Genomic DNA, 23,120 nt, shown 5'->3' with positions numbered 1-23,120 from the left:
GACTTTCCTCTTCAGGAGGGTAAACAGAGGCTACAAGATGTTGATGGAGCCATTAGGCGGGGCTGGAAGTACAGGCTGCCAGGGACCGGGAGCGAATGGCCCCCAGCTCACCAGCAGAAAGAGGGCAGACGGGCTGCTCGGAGCCTGCGTGCTCCAAGGCTGTGCTGGAGGAGCAGCCTGGTGGGGAAGGCAGTGCTTCACCTGCTGGTTCAAAGGGCTTGGCTCCAAGACAGGACGCTGAAAATGAAATGCCAAGACGCTGAGGCACGTGGCTGAAGGGAGAACTTTTATCGGCTTGATGCTCTGGGCTCTGTTTCAAGAAGGGGACGTCAAATCAATTGAGGCTAACATATCCATTAAAAAGACAGTGATTATTTTACTCTCGTGTTCACGGGGGAACTGGGCCTTCACAAAGAAAGGCCTCTTCCTTTCTGTCCATGTCATAGACCGGAATGAATTCTCACTGGTGCTCCGTTCTCCCGAACACATGATGTTTCTGGGATGGGGCCTGTATGACAGCAATCTTCCCCAGCTTCGGCTCATAAGTTCTAGGCAAAGCAGGGCTCGAGTGCCATCCTGATGTGCTCATACATATTTATTAATACTTTCCTTAACACACCCTTTAAAATGCACATCTCCCTGTACTTGCAAAGGCTAGCCAATGACAGGACTGGGGAAACCAGATATCATGTATTTCATGATATCTGATAATAAGCAAGGTTTGTGACCCAGCCAGGCTTGTAGACATTCAGCCCAGGGAGCACTGTAAAGAGGAGGAGGACCCTTCACCTCATTTGTTCCAAAGTCCCTGCTCCCGGGAAGCTGTCTTGCCGGAGCCAAACCAGGGCTGAGTAACAAACCACCCCTCTCCAGCAAGCTCCAACTCCACCGACAGCCATCTCCTAAGAAAGGTCAGCCTGGTGGTGGAGACAGGTGCTGCATCTCTGAAAAGGAGTCAGGTTTCAACCTGAGGGTGCAAGGAGAATTCCCAAATGGCTGCATTTCCTTCCTTTGGGCTGTGTCTGAAGCCACTCACCAGGGCACAGCAGAGAAGTGTGCCTGCTTAGCCAGGCAAGAAATACACACACGAACACGTCTAAACGCCCCGTTGCCCTGACACTGGAGATCATTAAGGTGCCAGTCTCCAGAGCTCTCGTTAGGCTGGTGGGACGGCTGGGGCTTCTCCCCCAGCTTTCGCACCGTCATCCCTTGTCCTCCCCAGCCTTCCTTTCGGCCATGAGAAACGGGGCCTGGATGGCCAAAGAAATTCAACTCCACACAACTATGTGAGGCAAAGAATCTATCTCGATTTCTATCAGATTAAAATGCATTTTTCCAAATTACTTCCTTTTAATGATAACGGAGTAAAGCACTTACGTGCATGGATTTGAGCCACAGCACTCATTAACTGGCCTGAAGGTGGAGCGTGTAAAATAATCTTCATAATAATACTGGTTAAAATCTGTCGAGCACTTAGTAGGTGCCAGATACTGTGTGAGGCATCTCATACACGTTTTCTCATTTAATCTTCAGTGTGATGTGAACATTTGGGACCTCCTGTCTCACTCCTCTTGGTGGAAATTATCATCACTATTTTTAACAGAAAGAGGGGAGACACTGGAAGTTGGGGAAAGGGGACGTAGAATGAAGTGGATGGCAGAGTGGAGAGGGCGTGGGGATTTATTACATCTTGGAGGATGCCAGGCACTTTAAAGGGCTCACGTGTATTAAATGCGTAAGGTGGTGGTTGTCATAGCCCGACACCACCCCGCAGTGGGGTCTTGGCCCTTGGGTTCCGGGTGGTGGGCTGATGGCTGTCTCTGTCCCCTGTCTCTGAGATCCTCCCCCACCCCCTAAATGAAATAAAAGCATGGAGAAATGCAACTCAGAAACCCGGGTGTACCTGGATTTCCGGGACAATGGGGCCCTTCTCTGCACAGGAGCTGGCGAAGGACGTCAGCGGGGAAGGAGACAGGACAGGGTTGGGGCGGGCGAAGCTGCTCAGGTCACAGCTGGGGATCTCGTTCTCCTCGTGCCGCATGACGATGGTTTCCATGACGAAGAAGCGATCCCAAGGCAGCCAGAGGGTGTGCTCCTGTGCGATGAAGGGGGCCCGCTCGAACCGCAGGATGATGGAGACGCCGCCGTTGGTGACCAGGTCAAAGCTGTTTGGGAGGGGAGGGTGAGAAGGAGAGGAGCGGCAGACAAAGAGGAGAGAGGCAGAGAAAGGAGGAAAAATTACACCAAAGGGTCTCAGCACTTGCTGAGGGAGATCCTAACACCTCAAAGACCTGACCACAGTCACGCACAATGACCCAGATCCCGGGAGGCATTATTGTTTTGAAAGTGATTCACCACAGAGAATTTGCCAAGATCAAATAATAACCTGCTATGGAGAACCGTTTTCCAGGACACAGGACTGCTGATGAGCCTCTGCTGTGGAGCTTCAGCAGAGCAAACCCTGCCCTGGCGTTAGGAACCCTAAGCTTAGTCCTGGCTCTGCCATGGGCTACTGTGTGATCTTGGGTAAGTCACTTAGCCTCTCTGATTCTCAACTGTCTCATCTGTAAAAGGCAAAGGTTCCAATAAATTCTTCTTAAGTCATTAAGATTCTATGACTCCTCAGTAATTTTAGGGCTTCCCTGGTGGCTCAATGGTAAAGAATCCGCCTGCCAATGCAGGAGACCCAGGTTTGATCCTTGGGTCAGGAAGACCCCTTGGAGGAGATAATGGCAACTCACCCCAGTATTCATGCCTGGGAAATCCCATGGATGGAGGAGCCTGGCAGGCTACAGGTCCATGGGGTCGCAAAAAGAGTTGGACGTGACTGAGCAACTAAACAACAATAACAAAAATAGTAACTTTAACTCTGATTATGATACTCAACCAGGCTTCTGGAGTTACAAAACAGTGAAGTTTAGAGAAGGGTGCGGTTAGAATCACCGTAACTTAAGTGAAAGGGGAACCAGAAGACGGGGTCCCAAACTCTGAGATGAGATGAGATCTCTGCGGCAGTATCGCTGAGAGGTGGTCACCCAGCCCTTGTTCATCGCCCCTTGGGGATGGCCAGGCACTTGTTGCCAGCTCTGCTTTTGGCTCAAGCATCTTAATTCTCATCACCTGCAGACAGACCTGGCAGGGTACTTGCCCATTCAAGCCTTGGCATGGAGCTTTTTTTTTTTTTTTAAATCCCAGGAAACTGAGTCCCCACTTGTACCCCATGTTTCTGACACTGCCTCATACAGTGTCTGAGCTGGGGGCTCTGCAGCTTTGTGGCCAGAGACCAGGCGAGCTCACGTTACAGAAAATGGCAAAGGAGGCCCAGCAGCAAGCCCAGATACATCCCTAGCTCTGCAAGCGGCATCTGCTTTGTCAAGTAGAGTGTGTGGCTGCTTCTTAAGACCTCACGTTCAATGTGCAACAAGATTAATTCAGACCCACCCCCATCAAAACAGGAAGTTCAAAATCAAGTAACAGCTGACTCACTGGAAGCGAACTTCACTGCCATCGGACCTAGTCCTCTCTCTGAATCTGATGTTGTACTTCATTCTACAGAATCACCTCCAAGGAGCCAAATTTCCAGTGATGATATGCTCTGCCCCCAGGAGGACTGTCTCGTCTCTGGTTAGTTCTGGCTGTTAGTAGACTTTTCGGGGGGTGTGGAGTGAGCCTGGCTCCCTCTCCTTATGGCGCCTTAGCCACTAGGCCTTTTTCTTCCGGCTGCAGTGACTTCAAACTAGTCTGCCTCTGCCTTGGACAGTCCTCTAGGACTTGGAAACGTTGATCCTGTCCACCTGCCACCTCCCGGCTCTGATGTCTCCTTGGACAGAGCCCTTCAGCTCTTACTCTCAGGATGCATTTCCAAGGCCTGTTCTCATCTTGCTCTTTTGGATGGAGGGCTTCTGCTAGCTCCTGGCCCCCTCAGGATTCCAGTCCCCTCCCCGGGTCCCCTCTGCACCATCACTGTGCACTGGGATCCCACATTCACTCTCAGACCCAGGGACACCGATTGCGCTCAGTCTCTCCAAACTTAACCCAGTGTTTCATGGTTATATGAATAGTTTATAGATCGAATGCATGAGTGACACTGTCAACTTCTTCTGAATTGACTGTACACTGAACACCCTAAGTTCTTCCCTCCTTTGGCTATTACTCTAAGTCAATCCAACGTTTACCTGTGCAGCTGGTTTTTGGGACCCTACCCCAGGACCTCATTTTCATCCCAGATAAATGCCCCTGGCAGGATTAGCCTCATTGCTCCAGTTTGCTCTTCCCTCTTCTAGAAGCTGCAGGGGTTTTGCACTGAACTAGCATCAAATCTTGCTCTTGGTAGATGGTGCCCTTGGATTTGGGTTCCCAAGCTCCAAAGCCTGACTCTTCCGTGTTATGCTAAACCTTTTTATCTGTTTTGCCTGCTCTTCACTGAGCCCCTTCTAGGTTCATGTAACCTCTGTGTAGAGGAAGCTGGGTACCACCATCCTTTGATATTTGATGATAGAGAAAAACCAGGGAAGGTGTTTATTTTCAGCTAAGAGTTTAGGTGTTGGCTTTGTTTGGGGAAAACACCCAGGGAACAAGTTTTCTGTCATAGAAATGACAGCATTTGTACTTTGACAGGACATTTTTTTTTAACACCAAAAGCATTTTGTATTGGGGTGCAGTCGATTAACACTGTTGATGCAGTTAGCTCCAGGTGAACAGCGTGGCGGAACATTTTTAACTGTCAAGCAGGACTGTGGCCTGACTTACACGCTCCCTTCACATGAGGATGAGTGTGCGGAGGGAATGAAGACAAAATGAAAAGACGCTTTCTCAAGGCCCTGAGCCGGCTGGGGGTGGCTGCTGCTAAGAGCCAGGCCCGCTCATCTGAAGGGAAACTTTGCTGCGGACACGGCTGTGATTCTGACCTCAAAGGGAAGGCCTGCTTCTCACATGAAGCCCAAACTTAGTGATGGCTGGTCAGAGCACTGCTACTTAGCCCACAAGTGACTGACATCGCCTGTCTGAGCCTAATCTCCTCATGTGAGATGAAGTTGGTGATCACTGTTACTTGGCAGAGTTATTAATTAGATAGATGAGATAATGGATGAGGAAAGCGCTGGGCTCCATTCCCTGGGCTTTGTGCTTCAATGACTCTGAGCTGCTTCTCTTGTCTGCTAATTCCTCTAAATTTTTCTTCATGACTTCTATTTTCCATCTTTCTAATCATCTGTTTGGCTAGCTTCCCTGCTACTGTCTTCTGTTTGTGAAATCTTACGACTTGAGGTCTGGCATTTCAGCATGGTGTGTGTGTGTTTAAGTGTGAGGGTGTGTGTGTGTATAAGTGTGAGGGTGTGTGTAAGTGTGAGGGGGATGTGGATCTGGGTATAGGCAAAGGGCCTGCAGAACAAGTGAGGAATACAAAGATGAATTGGACCCGGTCCCTGGACTTGCATACACTATTATCTCCAGGCTGTGTCTGTAGCCTTTCAGTTTCTCCTGGGTGTGAGAGGTAATAGAAAAGGTGAGTCAGGAAAACATGGGAGGGAAATTGGCAAGATGCTCCTCATTCGCATATAACAAACAGGGCTCTTCAGAGAATAAGTAACGCTTAGAGAATAAGTAATGACTTTACCATGCATTATCTAGTGTCTGAGATGGGAAGAAAATGTAAGCCCCATAAATGCACTGGTAAGAACTGTTCTGAAACTCAAGCTCTAGATTATGGCAGAGTCTGGCCGCTATGGTGTGATTTAGTTGGCTGGTACAGGACATACGACTGACACTTACCACCCAGGACGACCATGCTCTCATGCAGAGACTGCAGGGACAGCACAGCAGGAGGAGTCAAAGCGTAGAGGTGCTAAGCAGGCACTGCCCAAGGCCCACCAAACTTAGTGGACTCTGGTGTGTCTTATGGATCCATCCTAACCAAGCACAGTGAGCCGAGGATGGACGATTTGCTATCTCACAAGAACGATGGACAAGCTTTTTTTTTTTTAATTAAAAAAAAAATGTTTTGGCCATTCTGTGCAGTATACAGGATCTTAGTTCCCTGACCAGGGATTGAACCCCTGCCATCTGCAGTGGAAGCATGGAGTCTTAACCACTAGACCGCCCAGGAAGATTCCTGGACAAGTTTTATGGCAAAAAAAAAAAAAAAAAAAGCAGTCGCCATGACTCCTTTTTGATGACTGTTTCACAGCAGGTAATAATGTGGTCAGGACACCTGTTACCTACAGTGCTCACATCTGCCGTTTCCATAAAGCAGGCAGCCCAGAGGTGGAAGGTGGGGAAAACACCAGGAAGGAGGAGACGTCTCTGTGCTGTAGCGCGAGTCTACACTGAGGTGCTTCTAGGGGTCAGTGGCCTGGCCCGGGGAAGACGGCCCCTGGGGACTGGCCACCAACCTCTTCCATTCACGGGGAGGGGGAGGAGGGGGTGGGCCTCCCATGCCGAGCATGCCAGTCCCATCTAAGAGGCACACATGTCTACAAACAGATGAGACTCTACTTCATTATCACCTCGGCCAGGGCACGTTCACATCTGAGATTGGATTAAAGAGGTGCTAAAATCAATCAGGCTGGAGCATAATTTCCAACACAGAGTGAAAATCAACCTTATGGGCCCACACTTAGCCAGATGGACTGCCACTACCTGATTTTATTAAAAATAGAGGACTTGTCACCACTGACAGCCTAAATATCCCACTTTCCTCCTTTCCCTCCCCTTCTCTCTGAAATAGTCTTATGGCTTGCACTGGAATTATCACCTTCCCAATTTGTAATTTTAATAAATAGCTAATATTTATTGTATACTGACTATGTGTTAGACCCTGAAGATACAGGGTGAACCAGAGTGGGGCAGGGTACTAAAATTTATTAAACACCTAGTACGTGCATGGCGTTTTTCTATCAAAGAATTGAATACTTACCACGCCACTGGGTAAGACTGATAATATTAGGGACCACTTAACAGAGCAATTGATCTGATCTGAACAGATGAAGAACATGAGGCCAAGAGAGGCTTGGAGATAGGTCCAAGAACACATGGCCAGCAAATGGGGGAGCTAGAGTGATTAGAGAGACCTGACTTCATTGAGGCTGGTAAACTAAAGGTCCTCACAGGGATCTTAAGGTCAGAGCTCAGTTATCAATCAGCAGCCTCCATAGACCTAGGTGGTTGCAGATGGAACCATGCAGCAGGAATGCTAAGACTTTAGGAGCTGTCTGGTCTATAGAAAATGGTCCATGTGACAGTATTTTATATCATAAGCTATGAAACAAGAAAATATATATAAGGTACCTAGTGGTTACTCTGAGAACCAAAGAAAAAACTGCTTAATTTAGAGCCAAGATGACTCAGGACAGAGTCAGCTACAAGACCTCACTCACAGCAAGTGAGCTGCAGGGTTGAGCACGTGGATGCAGGTCCTCTGACTCCAGGTCCCATCCTCTCTGCACGATGTCATTCCAGCAGCAGCTATGTTGGCAAGACCACGAGTACAGGGTCTTTACTAGCTCTGGTTGCCAAAAGTCCTCTTACCTGCCATCCTGCCTGCTGATCGTGTATCCAAAGAGAGGGTTATTGACAAAACTGATATTCACACCAACCAGTGGGGTCCCATCTGATGTCATGACTTGACCACGAATGACACATGCATGCCTGTGGGTAGAAGAGAGAGAATAACATGACCTACTTATGATGGTAGAACCCTGGCTAGCAGGTAAGAAGACAGAAGGCAGGTCACTCAGATATATCTTGGCACCCAGGGCTCATGGTATCCACTCAACATGAGCACTACTTTTTTATTTACTGCCTCAATCTTTTTTAGATTAGTACAAAAGTTAATGTGGCCTCCGTCTGTGAATTTTAAATCATTATAACTAGGCTCAAATACATCTTTATTAATCAAAATAGGAACCATTACAATGAACACGTTTTTGCTAATGAGAAATAAGTTTGTTTATTCCTGTAGAGTAAAAATCTGTGCTTTGGGATTCGATGAAATATTGGAAAGCATTTTCTGTCTCCTGCTGGTTGTGGATGTGTTTTCCCTGCAAAAAGTTGTCAAGATGCCTGAAGAAGTGATAGTTGGTTGGCGACAGATCTGGTGAATATGGTGGATGATGCAAAACTTCACAGCCCAATATGTTCAACTTTTGAAATGATAGTTGTGCGATGTGTGGTCAGGTGTCATCACGGAGAATTGGGTCCTTTTAGTTGATCAATGCTGGCTGCAGGCGTTGCAGTTTTCGGTGCATCTCATTGGTTCACAGAGCATACTTCTCAGATGTAATGGTTTTGTTGGGATTCAGGAAGCTCTAGTGAAGCAGACAGACCAGCAGCAGACCGTCACCAAACAATGACCAGGACCGTTCTTTTTCGGTATAAGTTTGGCTTTGGGAAGTGCTTTGAAGCTTCTTCTTAGTCTAATCACTGAGCTGGTCATCACTGGTTGTCATATAAAATCCACTTTTCATTGCACGTCACAATCTGATTGAGAAATGGTTCACTGTTGTTGTGTAGAATAAAAGAAGATGACACTTCAAAACAACGAATTTTTTTTTTTTTTGCAGTCAGCTCATGAGGCACCCACTGATGGAGCTTTTTCACCTTTCTAACTTGCTTCCAATGCTGAATGGCCATAGAATGGTCAACGTTGAGTTCTTTGGCAACTTCTCTCGTAGTTGTAAGAGGATCAGCTTTGATGATGCTCTCAACGGTCACTGTCAACTTCTAATGGCCGACCACTGTGCTCATCTTCAAGGCTCTTGTCTGTTTGCAAAACTTTTTGAACCACCACTGCCCTGTACATTTGTTAGCAGTTCCTGGGCCAAAGTCATGATTGATGTTGTGAGTTGTCTCTGCTGCTTTATGACCCACTTTGAACTCGAATAAAAAAAATTGCTTGAATTTGATTTTTGTCTAACATCATTTCTACAGTATAAAATAAGGAAAAATGAGCAGCAATTAATAAGTCAGGAGCAAAATAATAAAGTGAGGAATATGCATTAAAATGATGTATAACAAGCCACTTTTATTTCAGAATGTATTCTAATATCAAATGGCAAAGTTCAACAATGTAAAACCCCAACTACTACTTACTAACCTACTAAGTCATCAAACTTTCTCTAAAGAATTATTATTGAGAAAAATTTTCAGATGTCTCACTTACAGGTTATGTTCTACGGATACTGTACAGTGCTGTAAGGAGACGAAACTGATCCAAGGGACCCATACAGTACAGTTGTCTGTGTTGCATGATTGCTCAGTCATGTCCAACTCTTTGTGACCCCATGGACTGTAGCCTGCCAGACTCCTCTGTCCATGGATTTTTCCAGGTAAGAATACTGGAATTGGTAAATGGGTTACCATTTACTTCTCCAGGGGATCTTCCAGACCCAGGGATAGAACCTGGGTCTCCCACATTGCAGGCAGATTCTTTTACCACCTGAGTCACCAGCGAAGCCCTACAGTATAGTTATGCATATAAATTTGCAGTCATGTGACTTGGGTTCAAATCCTGGCTTGGTCACAGCTCTTTGATTCTCTGTTCTTCATCCATGTTCAGAGTAACTCCATACACGGCATTATGTATGGCATACATCCTGGCACAACAGTCTCACTAGAAGCAGACACTGAAGAAAGTGACCAGGATGGAGAGCACTTCCTCTCATCTGGCACAGGAGACAGGAGGAGGGCAAAAGCTGAGGTCCCCTTGGAGCGGGTTCTGGAACCCAGCACCTCTCCCAACACCACCTCCCTACTCTCCTATATTCCAGGCAACAAGCCATCTGCTTTTCCCCAGCTTGTCAGGCAAACGTTTAAAGCCTCTGTGTCTGTGTGATGTTCCTCCATCTTCCTCAGATGTCATTATCCTGCAACCCTCTCCCCACTTTCTCATCCTTAAAGACCCAGCTTCAAACAACACCTCTTCCCTGAAGCCTTTCTTGATGCCCGTAATTAGAACTGGTCACAGTCTCTTCCAAAACCTGGCACCAGCCCCGTGATGCCCGGCCACACATACACGTTTCTCCTCTCCATGGATCACCACCTCTTTTAAGGCCACGGTCAAGGTCTTTTTTTTTTTTTTCCCTCTCTCTAGAGAACCTGGAAATGCCTAACTAGTACTAGGTGATTGCTTGCATGTGTGCTAAGTCGCTTCCGTCGTGTCTGACTCTTTGTGACCCCATGGACTGTAGCCCACCAGGCTCGGGACTCTCCAGGCCAGAACACTGGCGTGGGTTGCCATGCCCCTCTTCAGGGAGGTGACTGTGTAAACACACAGAAACAGTGAACTGAGTAAATAAGTGGAAGAATCACAGATCATCCAAAATGATGTTTTCCAAATATTTCAGAAACAGTATCTTCTTAGCAGATGATATTTTATAAGGATCCCCAAGTGGAAAACCATTAAAAACAAGATCTCCGGATGAAGTAGGGGTGGGGCCCCCTTTTCTGCTTGGGATGGTCCTGAAGGCAACTCTGTGGAGTCTTACTGTGTGGAGAAGCCAGAGGAAGGCTAGTTTGAAAATCGCTGAGTTAGCGGAAGAGTAGGAAACTCGGTCCGCAGACGTCATGGTGTTTGCTCCAAGCCACACAGGGAGGTAGGGGCAGAGCCAGCCCTGAAGTCCAGGCCTCAGCTCTGGGTCCAACTTTAGACCAGTCTGCACACCACTGCCAACGGGTGCATGTGGAGATGCTCACAGGTGTCAAGGTCCTAAGGGATCAGGACGCTGGGGAGACAACCCTAGGGAACAAGACAAATCTTAGGCAAAGATATAGGCGCTGATGTCCAGACCACCTTCTCCATTCACCTCAGTTCGGAAGGCTTTTTTCTGACCTGGGGAAGAGCTAGTGATGAGGCCTGTGGGCATTCATGAAAAAAAAAAAAAAAAGATCTTAAACTCTGCCTCTGCTTTATTAGGTACCTACATCTCTAGCTTCCTAGAGTGATAAACTTTTCTCTGTTTGATGAGAAAAGCAATTAACACCAGGCTTGTAAGCAGCTGGGCTCGCCGGTGTGAGCTTGTCCTTTCTGAAGGCAGGGATGACTACCCACAATGCACTGACAGCCCCCGCCCCACCCGGCCCCCTCCCCTCCCCACCACCACACACAATCTGGTTAATGTTAATTCAGTCAGTGGTTTCCTTCTGAGGCCCTTGGTCTAAATGCAATTACATGGCAAGCAAGTTAAGCAGGTGAAGCTCAGCAAAGACTCTCCGTTCCTGTTCTGAAGGTCTCCCAATATATTTAGGTAAAATTATCTCTCCGCTAATGCGAAAGATTTATTCCATCAATTGTATTCAGCCAGTACTGAGAGATGCTTTCTCTAATGGAGGAAAATTGGATTTCTTATTTGCTGGAACTCTGTCCTTCTAGAGAATTACTAACAGATCGCATCTCCTGGTGCTGGCTCCTCTCCAGCCTCCCCCTGACATCTGTGACTTCTGAGTGTGTCTGGACGATAACCAGCCCTCTGGGGATGGTTTCCTTTGGGGGGCTGCCCCGGCTGCTGCCCGTCATCCACAGGCAGGCCGGCCGCCTCTGATTTATCTCCCTTCAGGGATTTCCTGATAATTGGGCAACATTAAATCAGCACCATTTGGCCATCACGTCACCTCCACCTTGGCAAGCCCGAGCAGATGTAATTTTAGCCTGGGCTCCTGTGGATTGCCTTGGATTCTGGAGAAGATTAAGTGGACTCCCTGTACCCCAGTGGGCCACAGAGGCCTCCTGCCAAAACAGGCATTTGGCTCAGAAATTGAGTCCTGGAGAAAAACACTTCCATCCTCCTTCCATTTGACCATGACTTTCAGTTGTCAAGAAAAACCCAGTTCAACACAAAGTCTTCCGTGGAACAACAGAGGCTGGGGGAGTCTGCTCCAGGGATGGTTCTTGGAAATGTGTCTCCTGCCACGTGTTTTTGTCTAGGGAGGTCTGAAGAGATGCGTGTGTTGGGCTCCCAAACGCTTTCCTTCTTCATCCAGGTATTTATCAGATACCACCAGTGGGGCAGTGGCGAATGTTTAACAACTGGCTTTCCAAAGAACAGTGACTTTAACTTGCAGCATTTGCCTATTTCTGTGGTGTAAAGACTTCCACCATAGCCGATTCCATACTACCGATAAGATGTCACCATATCCAGAGCTGGGAAGAGATGGCCAACAGGATACCATGAGATAGCAGTATTTCCATCATAGAGACACAGGAGACCTAAATAAACTCTAGAACAAAGGTGAGGAGAAGACAGTGAAGTAACTAGGAAGTGGTAAGTTTTGATTATTTATTACCTTTGCTTTTAATATAATGTGTGATGTTATGTAGTTTTTTAAATAATTATTGTGCTTAAGAACTAGCTTGCAGAATTCCTGAACACTTAATAAACAGTCCCCGTGAACTGGTATGAGCCAGCTTCGTCCACCACTGCAAGACTGACCCTCATACTAAGGATCAGTGCATCTCAGAAACAGGTGCTGCTCTGACTGTGAAATTCTGTACCGGAAGGTCGCCTTGGTGAGAAATCACTAACGCAGGGTACAAATCAGTGCCACCAACTTGGCTTCTTGGCTGGCTTATCTGATCCTCTTACCATCAGTCCTAGAGCTGACGTGTTTTGCTTTTCTGTGGTCACTGTCTGGGCAGAACGGGGTTATTTTCTACTCATTCTTGGGGTCCCATCTAAGCTGTCATCACTTCAGTGAGGCTGTTGCCAGCTCTTCCTGGCACAATTAATAACCCCTCTGCTAGGCTGCTCTAAACCTTCCAAGTATGTCTCCACGACGTGGCTGTCATCCAGTGATACTATTCACATTTGCACAGCTATCCCACATGCTTCCATCTCTGAGGGCTGGGTAAGCATGAAATATTCTCCCTGAGTGCTTATTAGGTGAGAAATGATCAAGTAACTGAAGTTCAGAGACAGCAGACTTGCTCAAGGTCATATAACAAAGAGCTCAGCGGGCTCAAAGCTAGGTCTCCTAATACTTCCAGGTCCTTCTTCTTACCACTGTGTTATTCACCTGCGCTCACTGAAATTCACATAATTTAGAACACCAGGCATCTACTCAAAGCTAGGCACTGTGTTAGGTGCTGGGGTTATAGAAATACATGGATTATAGTCCCCAGTTGCTGGCTGGAGCTCAGCAAGGCCAATTTGAAATGTTTGAGTATAGTTGTCTGACACCAGTGAGTCAACACATGGGTTTGGCATATGTCAGGCAGCTGGGATACAAAACAAGCAATTAGGCTGGGTGAACTCTGCCAGAAAGGCATGCTTGTGCCAGGCCAAGGGTTGGGGGGGGTGTCAAACACTCTGGCACTGGCCCAACCATACACTCTGGGCCTGATTGAGGTGCCCTGGCTGATGCCAGCGATGGGGAAGATCTGCCTGACTGCTTCCCGGGGACAGTGGCCAGGTTTGGATCATGAGAGGAAAGTGTTGGAGAGACAACACCACTGTGAAATAGAACCAGGCAAATACAAAACTCATCCGAGCTGCCCATCAGGGAGAAGTGGAGGGCTGTAGTGAAAGAGCCCTGGGCAGGGCGTCAGATCTCGGCCCTGACTCTGGCATGACCCTGGAGTGCACCTGGTCTCGCTGGACCTCCATTCTCTCATCTGTTCATACAGGCTGAAGTTTTTCCCAGCCGGATGTAAAATGGGATGTATGATGGCTTTAATCTGGTGCTACTCAATCCAGCTCAAGCAGCCCTACTACACATGGCTTCAGAATCCTAATGGAGCTCATACAATGCTTAAACTTTTTTCTAAATTTTTCCCCCTACAAGGAACCTTCCACCCATTCTCTTCACCTGAAAACCACCTGCTCATCCTCAGACCCCACCTGGAGTGGTACCCTAGCACTCGCATCCCAGGGCTGTCTCTGCTAATGTTGTCAGGCTATCGGGCAACCTTGTGATCTCCCAGCAGATCACGAGCTCCTTGAAGACAGGGACCACAGCGTCCTCACTGTTGGATTGCCAGCACCAAGCATGGGTGATGCTCATTTCTGAGTGGGCAAAAGAAAGCCTCTGCCAACACAGGGGTTTGCCCTGGAATTTGAATGCATGGAGCAGAGTAAGCTCTTGATAAATTATTTACTGAATGAATAAAGAACTGATGTGTTTCTGTAATTGAAGGTGAGGGAGAGACCAAAGAACTCTAAGCTACATGACCTTGACAGCGATATGGCTAGGGCACAGAGGGCTGCTGAAGCTGGGCTTCCAAGGTGGTCACAAGTTAGCTGCGTCCCAAGGCTTGGTTCCCTCACTGAGAGGATCTGCCCACCTGTGCCTGCAGCCCTACTACTCTTCTGTACACTTACAATTTTGCAAAATTTAAAAAAAAATGCTGGAAATTCAGTTAGATTTCTTATTCAATGTGTATTATACAAGAAGACAGGCAAAAGCAAAGGAAGAAAAACTGCAGCTTGATTTTTTGTTGTTGTTGCTGTTATTAAATGGAAACAGCTAATGAAGTTGTTATTCAGGAAAGTGGAATCCTCATTTGGGATCTATCAAGGTGCAAAGACAACTCTGGCCTTTTCTCTGCTGTGGAGCGTTTGCTACTGTCTGCCACTGCTGGTTATGCAAATCACTCCTCTGCATTACCTACTTTAAACAGATTTATATGCTTGACTTGTACCAACACTTTAAACTGTTTTCTCCTAACTCATGCTGACTGATGGGGGATCTTTCCAGCACCCACTACACTTCATCTACCCTCTTGTAAGAACCTTGAAAAAAAAAGTGTGTTAGTTGCTCAGTCATGTCTGACTCTTTTGTGACCCCATAGACTGTAGGCTCCTCTGTCCATGGGGATTCTCCAGGCAAGAATACTGGACTGACCGCCATGCCCTCCCCTCCAGGAGATCTTCCTAACCCAAGAATTGAATCTGGCTCTCCTGTATTGCACGTAGATTCTTTACTGTCTGAGCCACCAGGGAAGTCCTGTAAGAACCTTATGTGGGCCCAGATGAGAAGCCCCACCTCACAGCCTATCATATGACCTCCATCAAGGGGGTTCCCAGTCAAAGCCTGACCCTGTCCACCTGGTAGCCTCTGAGACTTCTTTCCAGGCTGGCCACATGGCCTGCTCTGCAGTTTTCTCTTCTGATCTTTCCATCTTGGGGCTCTGCCTCCATTTCTTCAACCAGCTTTTCTAGCCTGATATCTTCCACCTAGTCATGTGAGAAGAAACCATCCTGATCATCTCCTTCACACTTCTTATTGCAGAAGTGAGGAAATAAAGTCTAGGCAGGGGATGGACTCGCCCCTTCTCACAAGAGTGGCTGAAGAGCCAGGATTCAAATTCAAGACTTCATTTATGGGATTTCTCTGGTGGTCCAGTAATTAGGACTCTGTGCTTCCAATGAAGGGTGTGTGGGTTCAATCCCTGGTTGGGGAACTAAGATTCCACATGTCATGTGGTACGGCCAAAAAATAAAAAGTACATTAAAGAAAATATTTCATTTACTATCCATGAGGACTCAGGAGAGTTACTTCAACTCTTAGGCTACTCACCATCTGACACAGACACACAACTAAAAACTGAGAATCTCAATTGGTTTTAGCTGCCGAAAAAATCAGAGTTAATGTCATCAGAGCAGGGCTCTGAAAGCCCTTTTTGATCAAATACCTTTTCTGTAAACATCTAGTGCAGGCTCCATGGATGCATTTATATTTATTAATAAGTTGTACACACGTGCTACCATCATTAGTTAATACTGGAAAGCATAATATATGCTTGGTACAAGGTTTAATGCACAAAAATGAATATTTCAACTAGTCTTGACAATTTTGAATCTTCTGCTTCCCTTTTTGTTAGATCTAATGAGAATGATCATTCCTGTTTTTAATGATCCTTCATAGTGGAGTTGAGGCAGACTTTGTACCAGGAGTAGCAATATCAGCTCTGCCATCTGACTGCCAGCCAGTATTAGGTTGGTGCAAGAGTAATAGTGGTTTTGGACTGTGAATTTTCAACCACTATAACCAGGTTCAAAAGTGAAAGTGAAAGTGAAATCGCTCAGTCATGTCCAACTCTTTGCAACTCCATGAACTGTATCCCACCAGGCTCCTCTGTCCACGGGGATTCTCCAGGCAAGAATACTGGAGTGGGTTGCCATTTCCTTCTTTAGGGGATCTTCCTGACCCAGGGATTGAACCTGGGTCTCCCACATTGCAGGCAGACTCTTTACCTGGGAAGCTGAAGCACTAGGCTCAAACACATCTTTATTAATCAAAATAGGAACCATTACACTGGAATGTAATCAATAGGAATCAATACATTTTTGCCAATGAGAAATAAGTTCGCTTATTTCTGTAGCATAAAAATCTGTGCTTCGGGATTCAACGAACTCTTGGAAAGGATTTTCTACGTCCTGCTGGTTGTGGAAGCATTTTCCCTGCAAAAAGGTGTCGAGATGCTTGAATAAGTGGTAGTCAGTTGGTGAGAGGTAACCTGAATATGGGATATGAGGCAAAACTTTGTAGCCCAATTCATGCAACTTTTGAAGCATTGGTTGTGTGACATGCAGCTGGGCGTTGTTGTGGAGAAGAATTTGGCCCATTCTTTTGACCAATACTGGTTGCAAGAATTGCAGTTTTTGGCGTATCTCATCAATTTGCTGAGCATACTTCTCAGATGTGATGGTTTCACCAGGGTCCACAAAGCTGTAGTATATCAGACTGACAGCAGATCACCAAATAGTGACTATGACCCGTTTTCTGGTGCAACTTTGGCTTTGGCAAGTGCTTTGGAGCTTCTTCTTGGTCCAACCACTATGATGAACCACTAATGATCACTGGTTATCATATAAAAGCTACTTTTCATCGCATGTCACAATCTGATCAAGAAATGGTCTGCTGTTAAGTAGAATAAGAGGACACTTTAAAACAATTTTTTTGCTTTGTGGTCAGCTCATGAGGCACTCACTCACTGAGCTTTTTCACCTTTCCAATTTGCTTCAAATGCTGCATAGAATGGTTGATGTTGAGATCCTGGACAACTTCTCACTTAGGGGTAAGAGGATAGGTCTCAATCATTGCTCTCAGTTGGTCACAGTCAGCTTCTGATGGCAGGCTACTATGCTCCTCATCTTCAAGGCTCTCGTCTCCTTTGTAAAACTTCTTGAACCACCACTGCACTGTAAGTTCATTAGCAGTTCCTGGGCCAAATGTGTTGCTGATGTTGGGGGCTGTCTTTGCTGCCTGATGACCCATTTTGAACTCAAATAAGAAAACTGCTTGAGAGGCAGGTAGCAGCACTCTTAGACTCTGTTAATGATGGCAAAATTGGTCAGGTTATGAGCTTTCAGAGGAATATATTGTAGATGAATCTTCTCAAAACTCAATAATCGATAAATGACCTACATATTCTTAAGGACACAAAAGAAATGTGGTATTTTCATCTAGTTAGTCATTGGACAGGAAAAATGTCACTATGCAATGTTTTGTGACAAGAACTTGGACCATCTTGTTTTGCCAAAATGATGTATGATGATACTCTTTAATATTTTTTATTGTTTGTGTGTCAATGTTTGAGTTGAGGTTTACTATGTTAAAATTCTTGTGAACACTTCAAATAAAGTTTTTTTCTTATTAAAAAAAAAAACTCAAAAAAAAAAAAAAAAAGAAAACTGCTTGAATTTGCCTTTTGTCTAACATCATTTCTATAGTCTAAAATACATATAAACAGCAAGTAATAATTCATTAGCAAAAAACATAAAGCTAAGAAGTGTACATTAAAATGATGTATAACATAACCACATTTAAGAATGTATTCCAATATCAAATGGCAAAGTTCAACAATGCAAAACCAGCAATTACTTCTGCACCAACCTAATATTTGCACTTAGAATCTTACTCTGCAAAATTCTCTTATGTCACTGGACCCCATTTTTTATGGAAGTTTGGTTTTACAGACACACACACACACCCACACACACATACCCACATATACACAACACAATTATGGTATAATTTTGTTGTTTGGTGCTCAGTTCAGTTCAGTTCAGTCACTCAGTCGTGTCTGACTCTTTGTGACCCCATGAATCTCAGCACGCCAGGCCTCCCTGTCCATCACCAACTCCCAGAGTTCACTCAGACTCATGTCCATCGAGTCAGTGATGCCATCCAGCCATCTCATCCTCTGTCATCCCCTTCTCCTCCTGCCCCCAATCCCTCCCAGCATCAGAGTCTTTTCCAATGAGTCAACTCTTCGCATGAGGTGGCCAAAGTACTGGAGTTTCAGCTTCAGCATCATTCCTTCCAAAGAAATCCCAGGGCTGATCTCCTTCAGAATGGACTGGTTGGATCTCCTTGCAGTCCAAGGGACTCTCAAGAGTCTTCTCCAACACCACAGTTCAAAGCATCATCAATTCTTTGGTGCTCAGCTTTCACACAGTCAACTCTCACATCCATACATGACCACTGGAAAAACCATAGCCTTGACTAGACGGATCTTTGTTGGCAAAGTAATGTCTTTGCTTTTCAATATGCTATCTAGGTTGGTCATAACTTTTCTTCCAAGGAGTAAGCGTCTTTTAATTTCATGGCTGCAGTCACCATCTGCAGTGATTTTGGAGCCCAAAAAAATAAAGTCTGACACTGTTTCCACTGTTTCCCCATCTATTTGCCATGAACTAAAAAGCCTCTTGATGAAAGTGAAAGTGGAGAGTGAAAAAGTTGGCTTAAAGCTCAACATTCAGAAAACGAAGATCATGGCATCCGGTCCCATCACTTCATGGGAAATAGATGGGAAACAGTGGAAACCATGTCAGACTTTATTTTTTGGGCTCCAAAATCACTACAGAGGGTGACTGCAGCCATGAAATTAAAAGACGCTTACTCCTTGGAAGCAAAGTTATGACCAACCTAGATAGCATATTCAAAAGCAGAGACATTACTTTGCCAACTAAGGTTCATCTAGTCAAGGCTATGGTTTTTCCAGTGGTCATGTATGGATGTGAGAGTTGGACTGTGAAGAAGGCTGAGCACTGAAGAATTGATGCTTTTGAACTGTGGTGTTGGAGAAGACTCTTGAGAGTCCCTTGGACTGCAAGGAGATCCAACCAGTCCATTCTGATGGAGATCAGCCCTGGATTTCTTTGGAAGGAATGATGCTAAAGCTGAAACTCCAGTACTTTGGCCACCTCATGCGAAGAGTTGACTCATTGGAAAAGACTCTGATGCTGGGAGGGATTGGGGGCAGGAGGAGAAGGGGACGACAGAGGATGAGATGGCTGGATGGCATCACTGACTTGATGGACGTGAGTCTCAGTGAACTCCAGGAGTTGGTGATGGACAGGGAGGCCTGGCATGCTGTGATTCATGGGGTCGCAGAGTCGGACACGACTGAGCGACTGATCTGATCTGATGGGACCAGATGCCATGATCTTCGTTTTCTGAATGTTGAGCTGTAAGCCAACTTTTTCACTCTCCACTTTCACTTTCATCAAGAGGCTTTTTAGTTCTTCTTCACTTTCTGCCACAAGGGTGGTGTTATCTGTCATGTCCAAATCTTTGTGACCCCATGGACTGCAGCATGCCAGGCTTCCCTGTCCATCATCATCTCTCAGAGCTTGCTCAAACTCACATCCATTGAGTCAGTGATGCCATCCAACCATCTCATCCTCTGTCATCCCCTTCTCCTCCTGCCCTCAATCTTTCCCAGCATCATGGTCTTTTCAAATGAGTCAGCTCTTCGCATCAGGTGGCCAAAGCATTGGAGCTTCAGCATCAGTCCTTCCAATGAATATTCAGGGTTGATTTCCTTTAGAATTCACTGGTTTGATCTCTTTGCAGTCCAACGGACTCTCAAGAAGAAAGTTCTCTTGAAGACAGTTCAAAAGCATCAATTCTTTGGTGCTCAGCCTTCTTTATGGTCCAACTCTCACATCCATACATGACAACTGGCATAACCATAGCTTTGACTATACGGTAAAGCTCTATTATTTGTAAGAATAAACCAGTAAAGCTCTGTAAAGAGTAGATCCTCACCTGCCTCAGAAAACCTTGTGTGCTGGTTCAGACATAATCAACTAACACTGGTAGCAAGCAAATCAAAGAAAACCCAGTGTTCCATCCAAGGAAACATTTATACTTACTTTTAAAGGTAAGTAAATGTGGACAGATGTTCTAATATTTTCTTCATGTACTTCATGGGCCACGTTGGGTAGCCACCCTGGGACTGCTGTACAGCACTCGAGTTACAATGGTGTGAGTCTGCTTTCTTTGTATGAAATAAGGTCTAATATACTGTATAGTACTGTATGCAATAACTCTGGGTCCCTCCTGGTGGTCCAGTGGTTAACAGCCCGCCTGCCAATGCAGTAGACATGGGTTCAATCCCTGGTCTGGCAAGATCCCACTTGCCGCTGGGCCACTAGGCCCATGCAACACAACTACTGAAGCCCACGTGCCTAGATCCTGTGCTCAACAAGACGCCCCTGTGATGAGAAGCCCTCTCACTGCAACAAAGATAGCCCCTGCTCGCTGCAACTAGAGAAAGCCTGTGCGCAGCAATGAAGACCCAGTGCAGCGAAAAATAGATTGATTTTTTTAAACAGCTAACTTTTAGCTGTGTTTCATTCTTTAATACTTATTTCAATGCTCTTCCTGGGTTTACTATGTATGTCTTTCAATTAACTTGGCAGGCCCAAACCAACAGAACTTGATTTGATAAAATCCACACTCTTATAGCACACCCAATGCTGCTGCCATGTTAAATTACTTCTCATACCCTTGTCTGGGCAAGCACTTCCCTGCCTCCCTGACTTTGTCTACGTTGGTTCCTTTGCCTCAAATGATTTCTCCACTTTCCTGCTAATCTGTCCTTTAAGGCCTGCCTCTCAATAAAGCTCTTCTTGACTTTCCAGGACAAAGAACCCACTCCCTCCTTTTGTGAAGAAAACACAATGTACTTATCCCACTGAAGTGTATTCATCTGTTCAAATACCTTATCTTCTCTAGATTGTGAGTTCTTTGTGGGGAATAACTATGTCCTTTTCATCTCTATAACGCCGTGCTTAGTGCAGCAGCAGCTCTATTAGTGTGCATTCATTAAATGTTAAGTAAAAAGATAAATGGAGATCACATTAATGGATGAAAAAATGGAAATGAAATATGAATAATATCAAAATATGAGAAATACGAATATAACTATTCCACATAGCCCAAAGTGAAAAATATATATGTGGGTTGTTTTTCTTGTTGTTTAGTTGCCAAGTCATGTTTGACTCTTTTGTGACCCCATGAACTGGAGCTCTCCAGGCTCCTCTGTCCATGGGATTTCCCAGGCAAGAATACTGGAGAAGGCTGCCATTTCCTTCCCCAGTGGATGGGTTGGGGGAAGAGAATCATAGACAAAAGGCCAGGTAAACGAGAATAGGGTTCAGTTGCTGGAAATTTAATTGAGCAGCTACTTTGCGCTATACATGGTTCTGGGTGATAGGGAAGATGCTTACGCATCCATTTCCTTTCCTGTGGACACTACAGCACCGCAGTGCCAGTGGTTTCTGGCTCATTTCCCATGGCATTCTAAATAGTTACGTTACTAACAGCAAATGAGACAAAATCCTTTTGCATGAGGAGCTCACCTTCTGGAATGAATACAATTTGACTTTATGAACAATCCTTGTATCTAGAAGTGAAGCTAGCATGGGGTGAAAAAAAAAAAAAAAAGGGAGCTGCCCACCAGGTCATTCTAGTATGACAGACAGACGCACCACAGCTAGCATCAGCGCCAGGCCCTGCCCAAGTACCTTGACTTTGTTCCTTCACTTGGACTTGGGCTCAGTTCAGACTCCACCAGAGGCTCCCAGATCACTTGCTGGGTATGTGGGTTGAATGTGATAGGGGCGTACTCCAGTTCAAGACAGAACATGTTTTTCCTCTTGGACTTTGAGTATGTCTGGGGAGAGCAAAGAAGAAATCCACAGACTTCTTCAGATGAGTTGGAATTTAACTCTGAATGAGAAGAGTCCTTTGGGTGAATGGGCCCAAGCCCCTCATTTACAGGTGAGGGACACAATCCCTAGAGATGGGCGCAGCTCCCCCTTCATCACACACTGAGGCTGGGGCCTGGGCAGGTCTGCTGTGATGCTCTGAGCCCACCTGAGGGCATCCAATGACAAGACGGCCCTGCAACCACGCGTGTCTTCTGGGCCTTTAGACCTGCCTCCTGCAGAGCCCAGAAGACATGGTCCTGTGATCTCCTAACTTTCTGTGGCTGATGAGCTACTTCAGACACTCAGGGAGTGTGCGCTCCCAGGCCACAGATCTGATCACTCGAGCCTGGGGGCAACCTGGCTGTTGAAAGCTGATACTTTGGGCTGCGTCACCCTTCACAGGAATCCTCTGGAACAGTTCCTGCTGGCCCACAAAGGTGCTCACAAGAAGAGAGCCCTTGACTGTTTTCGACACTGTACTTCCAGAGAAGTGAGTCCTGGTTGTGGCAGAGGATGGGCAGGATGGAGAGAGACCGGCCAGTGATCACTTTGGAGGAGCAAGGCTCCTGATGCTGGGTGACAGGGCTGGTCGGGCAAGGGGACACGACTCAGAGACACCGGCCACGTGCCCCTGGAGTCAGGGAAGGTGAGAGCGTGTCCAGAGAGCCTGTTCTCTGGGCCATGTAGCTGGAAGCCTGCCTCTAAGAGGATTCCTCAGGAGATGGCTTGTGTTGCTAGAAAAGCTCGAGGTAGCTCTGCCTCGAGTCTCAGTGGACAAGGTTGTTTCATGATTTCGTGTCCTGTATTCCTGTCTTCCAGGACAGGCCTTGCTTCCCCTGCAAAGGGAGGCTTTGCTACTTTACCCCGAAAGGAGAGACTACGATGGAGTGGACATTAGATCCACTTCCTGAGGTAGGACGGGGGCTGGGCAGAGACACGGGAAGGGGCTGCAGAAATCAGCTCAGCCGGACCTGAGGTGCAGAACTACACACAGGCAGCATTCCAGGGAAACGGTCCTTCCGGGGTGGGGCAGAAGACCAACAGGGCACAGGGCGTGGTGAGGGGCTCCCAGGGCCAGCTGGATGTGAGTGCCCCGTGCACCAGGGAACAAGGCCCAGGTTCCGACACAGAGCAAGGGAGGAGTTCCAGGCCCAGACGCGGCAGGGGTGGGAGCCAGCCCAGGGG

The 23,120-nt window shown here is 46.4% G+C and overlaps 1 protein-coding gene across 4 annotated transcripts in view; it reads right to left on the bottom strand.

The window, feature by feature from the left end:
* The window catches only part of TENM4 (teneurin transmembrane protein 4), an 855,551-nt gene that overhangs the window by 73,136 nt on the left and 759,295 nt on the right, over nucleotides 1–23,120 (bottom strand). For all 4 annotated transcript variants that reach the window (XM_070365001.1, XM_070365000.1, XM_070365002.1 and 1 more), the window contains 2 exons: nucleotides 7,525–7,644; nucleotides 1,904–2,165 (listed from right to left, as the gene is read on the bottom strand). In XM_070365001.1, coding sequence (XP_070221102.1) covers nucleotides 1,904–2,165; nucleotides 7,525–7,644 — 382 coding nt within the window. The remainder of the gene's footprint in view (nucleotides 1–1,903; nucleotides 2,166–7,524; nucleotides 7,645–23,120) is intronic.

The sequence above is a fragment of the Bos mutus genome, chromosome 29, assembly GCF_027580195.1.
Source record: "Bos mutus isolate GX-2022 chromosome 29, NWIPB_WYAK_1.1, whole genome shotgun sequence".
Taxonomy (NCBI): Eukaryota; Metazoa; Chordata; class Mammalia; order Artiodactyla; family Bovidae; genus Bos; species Bos mutus.
The sequence above is the reverse complement of the archived record's forward strand: the minus strand, read 5'-3'. Positions and strand labels throughout refer to the sequence as shown.